Source organism: Camellia sinensis, chromosome 11 (assembly GCF_055761805.1).
Source record: "Camellia sinensis isolate YWXY chromosome 11, ASM5576180v1, whole genome shotgun sequence".
In the NCBI taxonomy this organism is placed as follows: domain Eukaryota; kingdom Viridiplantae; phylum Streptophyta; class Magnoliopsida; order Ericales; family Theaceae; genus Camellia; species Camellia sinensis.
In genome coordinates this window covers 23372552-23379731 of record NC_138971.1, presented here as the reverse complement: position 1 = coordinate 23379731, position 7180 = coordinate 23372552, and the positions used below count along the sequence as shown (strand labels likewise).

General features: G+C 37.7%; 2 protein-coding genes across 2 annotated transcripts; both read left to right on the top strand.

The window, feature by feature from the left end:
• The first annotated feature begins 1465 nt into the window (after positions 1 to 1465).
• On the top strand, positions 1466 to 4332 carry LOC145802200 (uncharacterized). The gene is made up of 6 exons (XM_082894869.1): positions 1466 to 1655; positions 2115 to 2339; positions 2526 to 3101; positions 3492 to 3776; positions 3895 to 3922; positions 4041 to 4332. The coding sequence occupies exons 1-6, from the start codon at positions 1466 to 1468 to the stop codon at positions 4330 to 4332; spliced, it is 1596 nt and encodes a 531-aa protein (XP_082750995.1).
• A 294-nt stretch (positions 4333 to 4626) lies between these two features.
• On the top strand, positions 4627 to 5121 carry LOC114308116 (uncharacterized). The gene has a single exon (XM_028253606.2). The coding sequence runs from the start codon at positions 4627 to 4629 to the stop codon at positions 5119 to 5121; it is 495 nt and encodes a 164-aa protein (XP_028109407.2).
• The last annotated feature ends 2059 nt before the right edge of the window (positions 5122 to 7180 follow it).

Genomic DNA, 7180 nt, shown 5'->3' with positions numbered 1-7180 from the left:
TATATAAGATGTAATCAGCTTAGCCTAATCAAAGTTGATTAAGGTTAATTAACTAGGCTTAATTCTATTTAATCCAATCTGTTTATTCTAATTATTTTGATCCAAATCAAATCTCAATTGAAGCCACCATAAAATTCTAAATATTCCAAATAGCCTATTGGACTAGTCAATTTCAGTTTCTGAAGTCGTTTAGGCTCTCAATTTGCTGACTCTAAGTTGTCAATTTAAACAGATATTCCATATGTCAACAGATAATTATAGAATTAAACATGTAATCACACAATCAAGCCCATAATCATGCAATTAAACTCATTAAAACTATATAATGTACTAATTTGGAGGTCAAGGTCGTCACAATGAATGGTATCAGAGCACGAGTTATGTCTCACTCACTTATCCATTGAGCTATAGAGAGTCTAGAAGAAACTTCAGGAATGCATTCATGTGCATTTGATATGCTGAGTAAGATAACCTTGTGATGATATATGAAATTGCGTACATGGCTATGTATATATATATATATATATATATATTGTGTTTGTTATAATACAAAATTTCATATAGAAAATGGTGAGAAGCAGAGGTGATGAAATAGAAGAGGTAACCTCCTAAATGGAACGAATGATGCAAGACATGGCTAAAGCCATAAGACAACAACAGTAATGGCAGCAACAACAACAACAACTACCTCCCTCACCTCAAATGCCTGTACCACCTCCAGCTCCAGGATGTTAGCCAAAGACCTGCACTGTTGCCTTGACTAGAGAATTTAAGAAGATGAAGCCACCAGTGTTTCATGGTGGAATTGAACCATTGAAGGCCGAAGCCTGGGTATTGGAATTGAGAAATTGTTTGAAGTGTTTCCATGTACTGAAGCCCAGAAGGTGCAACTAGCTACATTCACATTGGAAGACAATGCAAGGCGTTGGTGGATGTTGGTTCGAAATGATAATAAGGATGTTACTTGGACCCGTTTTCTGGAAATCTTCTATGAAAAATATTTTCCACAATGTGTGCGGAATAGAAAAGTGGCTGAATTTATGGAACTGAAGTAGGGAAACAAATCAATTGCTGAGTATGAGGCTCAATTCACAGATTAGCCCGTTTCACGCCCTATATGGTGGACACAGATTACAAGAAGGCTAGACAATTTGAGGGATGTTTGCGTGATCTAATTTTAGATAAAATCAATGTGCTCAAATTGCCAACATATGTGGATGTACTTGATAGGGCACTAATAGCGGAAAGGAATGTGACCAATCGTAAACAGAATTTTGAATAGAAAGGTGGGAGACCGAATTTTAATAAAGGGACACCATCAACCAATAAGAAGATGAAGTCTGGGAATTCCAGCAATTCGGGGTCAACCCAAAATGGCTGCTCAACACCTGCTTGTACCATTTGCGGGAAGAAACACCGGGGTGTTTGCCATCGCACTACGGGGGCTTGCTACCAGTGTGGAAAGATGGGGCATATGGCGAAAGATTGCATACAGTCACGTCAGAATAGTAATCTAGGCGCCACGAGCTCAATAGGGTCAGTTCTTACAACAAGACCAGCTACAGTACCGTTTGCCACAAGAAATGATCAAAGGCAAGGAAGGGTTTTTGCATTGATTCCAGGGGATACACAAAATATTGAGGCCATAGTGTCAGGTACAATATCCATTTGTGGTAAACCTGCTTACGCTTTAATTGATTCCGGGTCTACGCACTCATTTATTTCTATGGTCTTTGCTGGAACTTTGAATAGACCTATGGAAACATTGAATTATATACTATGTGTTGCATCACCTACGGGGGGATCCATGTTATGTTCAACTGTGTTTATTGCATGTGAATTATTTCTCGGGAATGCTACTTTGTATGTTGATTTAATACCTTTAGACATGGGACATTTTGATGCTATTTTGGGTATGGATTGGCTAACTAAATACTATGCAACTATTGATTGTGCCTCAAAACGAGTAATATTTTGACCTCCCAGGCAAAATGAATTTTATTTTGAGGGAAAAGGGGTAGTCTCACCACCATACCTTATATCTGCCATGAAAGCCCGAAAACTAATAAATAAAGGTTGTCAAGGGTATTTGTGTAGTGTAATAATTGAACCAGCGGTAGACATTACTCTAGACAGTATACCAGTGGTGATAGATTTTCCAGATGTGTTTCCGGATGAACTATCTGGCCAACTTGTTGATAGAGAAATTGAATTCATAATTGATGTAATACCGGGAACTCGACTAATTTCTAAAACTCCCTACCGTATGTCTACTACTGAAATGAAAGAATTGAAAATTCAGTTGCAGGAATTGCTTGATAAGGGGTTTATTAGACCAAGTACATCCTCATAGGGCGCACCAGTACTTTTTGTTAAAAAGAAAGACGACACTCTCCGATTATGCATTGATTACCAAGAACTCAAAAAGGTAACAGTGACAAATAAATAACCTTTGCCGCGTATTGATGATCTGTTTGACCAGTTACAGGGGGCACATATATTTTCGAAGATTGATTTGAGATCAGGATATCATCAATCGAAGGTTAAGGCTAAGGATGTTGAAAAGACTGCTTTCCGAACCAAGTATGGGCATTATGAGTTTTTAGTCATGCCATTTGGGGTTACAAATGCGCCTGCAGCATTTATGGATTTAATGAATAGAATTTTCAAACCTTTCCTAGATGACTTTGTTGTTGTATTCATTGATGACATCTTGATCTATTCGAAAAGTAAAATGGAGCATGAACAACATTTGAAACTGACTCTTCAAACTCTCAGAGAAAAACAATTGTACGGGAAATTCAAAAAGTGTGAATTCTGTCTTGTTGAAATTGCATTTTTGGGGCACATTATTAATAAGGATGGTATATCTGTGGATCCTCATAAAATTGAAACTATTATTAACTGGCCTACCCCAACTAATGTATCAGAAGTTCGTAGTTTTATGGGATTAGCAGGGTATTACCGAAGATTCGTCAGGAACTTTTCCAAAATTGCTATGCCATTGACTCAGTTGACTCGAAAAGGGGATCAGAGAGAAACAACCTTTCAAGAGTTAAAGACAAGACTGACTACAGCCCCAATCCTCACTATTCCCTCAGGTACCGAAAATTTTGTGATTTTTAGTGATGCATCCTATAAGGGCTTGGGTTGTGTTTTAATGCAGAATGACAAGGTTATTACGTATGCCTCTCGATAGTTGAGACCACACGAGAAGAATTACCCTACACATGACTTGGAACTTGCTGCAGTTGTGTTTGCATTAAAGATATGGCGACACTATTTGTATGGAGTCAAATGTGAAGTATATACAGATCATAAGAGTTTGAAATACTTTTTCACACAGAAGGAGTTGAACATGCGTCAAAGGTGGTGGCTTGAATTAATCAAAGATTGTGACTTACAGATTCACTACCATCCGGGCAAAGCTAATACTGTATCGGATGCCCTTAGTAGAAAGAATGTGGGGAATCTTGCCTGTTTACTCACAGATCAAAGGGAGCTACTGCTGGAGTTTGAAAAACTCAAAATTGAAGTAGTGCCTTTTGAACAAAAAGGCTTGATAGCCGCAATGTTTTCCCAACCTGCCATTATTGAAGAAATTAAACAGAAACAGTTGGATGATGAGTTCTTGAAGAAGATTAGTGATGAACTTGACACCAAGCCTAAACCGGGGTTCATAAATGAAGACTCCGTATTGAAATATCAGGAGAGATTGTGTGTCCCGAATGATACGGATTTGAAAAGGAAAATTTGGAGGAAGCTCACAAGTGAATGTTTGTTATGCATCCAGGAAACATCAAAATGTACCAAGACTTGAAATTAGTGTATTGGTGGCCTAACATGAAAAGCGAAATTGCTGACTTTAACTCTAAATGTTTACAATGCCAACAGGTAAAAGCAGAACATCAGAAACCAGCAGGTCTGCTTCAGTCTCTTCCTATTCTGGAATGGAAATGGGAACATATCACCGTGGACTTCGTTGTTGGCCTACCTCGGACACCTAGAGGTATGAACTCTATTTGGGTTATAGTTGATAGATTGACTAAATCTGCTCACTTTCTTGCTGTAAAGACTTCATTTGCTGCTTATAGACTTGCTACTATCTACATTGATGAGATTATTCGATTGTATGGGGTTCCAGTGTCTATTGTATCAGAATGGGATCCTAAATTTATTTCTAGATCTTGGCATAGTTTGCAGGAGGCAATGGGAACAGAATTGAGATTTAGTACAACATTTCACCCACAAATCGATGGGCAAACCGAGAGAACTATTCAAACCTTAGAAGACATGCTTCGTATGTGTGTATTGGATTTTCAGGGAAGCTAGGAAACTTATTTTCCATTGGCCAAATTTGCTTTTAATAATAGTTTTCACGCGAGTATCGGTATGGCACCATATGAGGCACTATATGGCAGAAAGTGTAGATCGCCAGTTTGTTGGACAGAAGTTGGTGATAGAGCCATTTATTGGACTGAACTTGTGCAAGAAACGACTGAGAAGATCAAAATCATTCAACAAAGGCTCAAAACTGCACAGAGTCGACAGAAAAGTTATGCAGATCAGTGAAGAAGGGACTTAGAGTACGAAGTGGGAGATATTGTATTCATCAAGGTGACCCCAATGAAGAGGCACATGAGATTTGGAAAAAAACGAAAACTGACTCCTCGCTACATTGGACCGTTTCAGATCCTTGAGAGGTTGGGTCCTGTTGCCTATCGGGTTACCTTGCCACTGGGAATGGAACAAGTGCACAGCGTTTTCCATGTATCCATGCTTCGTGGGTATCTTAGAGATCCGTTCCATGTGATTGATTACCACCGGATTGCTCTAGACGATGATATGATATATGAAGAATGGCCCGTGCAAATAATTGATCGGCAAGTGAAGCAATTGAGAAACAAAACTATCCCTATGGTGAAGGTCGAGTGGAGAGAACACTATGGGAAGGAGGCCACTTGGGAGAAAAAGGAAGAGAGGCGGCAACGATATCCGCATTTATTTCCATATGAAGGTAACTTAAGTTTAGAGGACCAAACCTTCTACGGGGTAGAGATTGTGATGACCCTGACCTCCAAACTAGTACATTATATAGTTTTAATGAGTTTAATTGCATGATTATGTGCTTGATTGTGTGATTACATGTTTAATTCTATAATTATCTGTTGACATATGGAATATCTGTTTAAGTTAACAACTTAGAGTCGGCAAATTAGGAGCCTAAACGGCTTCAGAAACTGAAATTGACTAGCCTAATAAGCTATTTGGAATATTTAGAATTTTATGGTGGCTTCAATTGAGATTTGATTTGGATCAAAATAATTAGAATAAACTGATTAGATTAAATAGAATTAAGCCTAGTTAATTAACCTTAATCAACTTTGATTAGGCTAAGCTGATTACCACTTATATAAGACTCAATCTAAGCTTAGGAACTCATTATATACACTCTAGGGCTGAGATTAGAGAGAGAGAGAGAGAAGTTGAACTCAACACTTTAGAGAGAGGAAGGAGAATTTGAAAGGGAATTGCTAGAGAATTGGAGAATCAAGCTAAGACCACACTTAAATTCAACACTAGGTATGGCATTCATCACTAATTCATGTAGATATGACATATAGAAGTTGAATTCCTCTCATTTTTGTACTCATTGACCTGTTGTTGAAGAAAAGAAGCTATGAATATCGAGAAATGGAAGAATAGAGTTGAATGGCTTACATGCATGCATATTTGAGTTTGAATTTCATGGAATTCATTCATGCATGGCACAATTATACATCATTTTGGAGAATCCATCATGTCTTCATGCCTCTCATGCCACTTGATCACATTTTGAACATGTTTTGGAGAAATATACATTCAAATTTGAAAATCTAAGTGATTCGTGATTAGATCAAGATTAAAATATTCCAAATCCCAAAAATCCAAAAACACACAATCTAAATCAACAAGCACTTACGAAAGTGATTTAGATTGTTTGTTTTGTCAGATTAAATAATAAATCGACACAAAAGATTTTTACGTGGAAAAAACCACAATTGGACACCTCCAACTGTGATTAAAAAAACCACGGGCGAAACGCCATAAATCAATCCACTACTGAAGTAAAAAGATTACAAAGATATTTTACAAATTACCCAACTTAGTCAATCTGTCTCCGAATCTTCTGTAACTCTTTTTCACGACTTCATCTCGGAACTGATCAATCTTGAAGTTGATTCCACAACCTCACCCACATATAGAATCAAACACCTTTCGAAACTATATGCTAGAATCTTCGGAATCCACCGAAGAGAACTCTCTCTTGAATTTAAAGAAACCAACTCCTTGATGTATGTATTTTAGATCCTGAGTGAAGAACTCTTCTCAAGACATCAAGAAAAACTCTCAAAAATCTCCCAAGCAGACTTTAAACTCAACCCTAGTTTGTTTTGATTCGATCTGGAAAAACCGTGTGCAACAAAACAACGTTAGCAGCTTTAAATAGGAATCTGAATCCGCGATCTCCGCTCGAGCTCAACATAGCCCGCTCGAGCGGACTGAACAAAAACTGCATACGAAGAAACAGAGATGCGCTCGAGCGTAGGAGTTTCCGCTCGAGCGTCAAATCACACCTTCCAGAATCTGTGCTTGCCCTGTCAAACTACTGTGACCTGCTAATCTACGCTCGAGCTCAAGAGTCTCCGCTCGAGCGGACAGTACAAAAACAGAAAAATACAGTTTTGAACCAACATAAGATTTTGTCTCCGGATTTGACAACACAGGGACCTAACAATCTCCCCCTTTGTCAATTCCCGGACAAAACTTTTCTAAACAAGAGTCCTTAAACACAAGCACTAGACAAAATTAAAAAAACAACCATACAAACACTCAAAAATAACTCTATAAAAAACAAGCTTTCCAATCTTCCAATCTTGTCATATATCGATCAATCAATCCAATTCATCATCCACCATTCACCTGTGAAAAAACGAGCAACATACCAGAAAAACCAAAACTTGTGGAACTATATAAGAATATAACAAAATGTATCCATTCAATAGAACCAACGGAACAAAATATTAAAATATCCATGTATCATAACCAAAAGACAAAACGAAACAAAAAAAAAATATCCAACCATCAACAAAATATACCATCAATATCCAAACAAATCCAAACAAATGTACCCAAACTC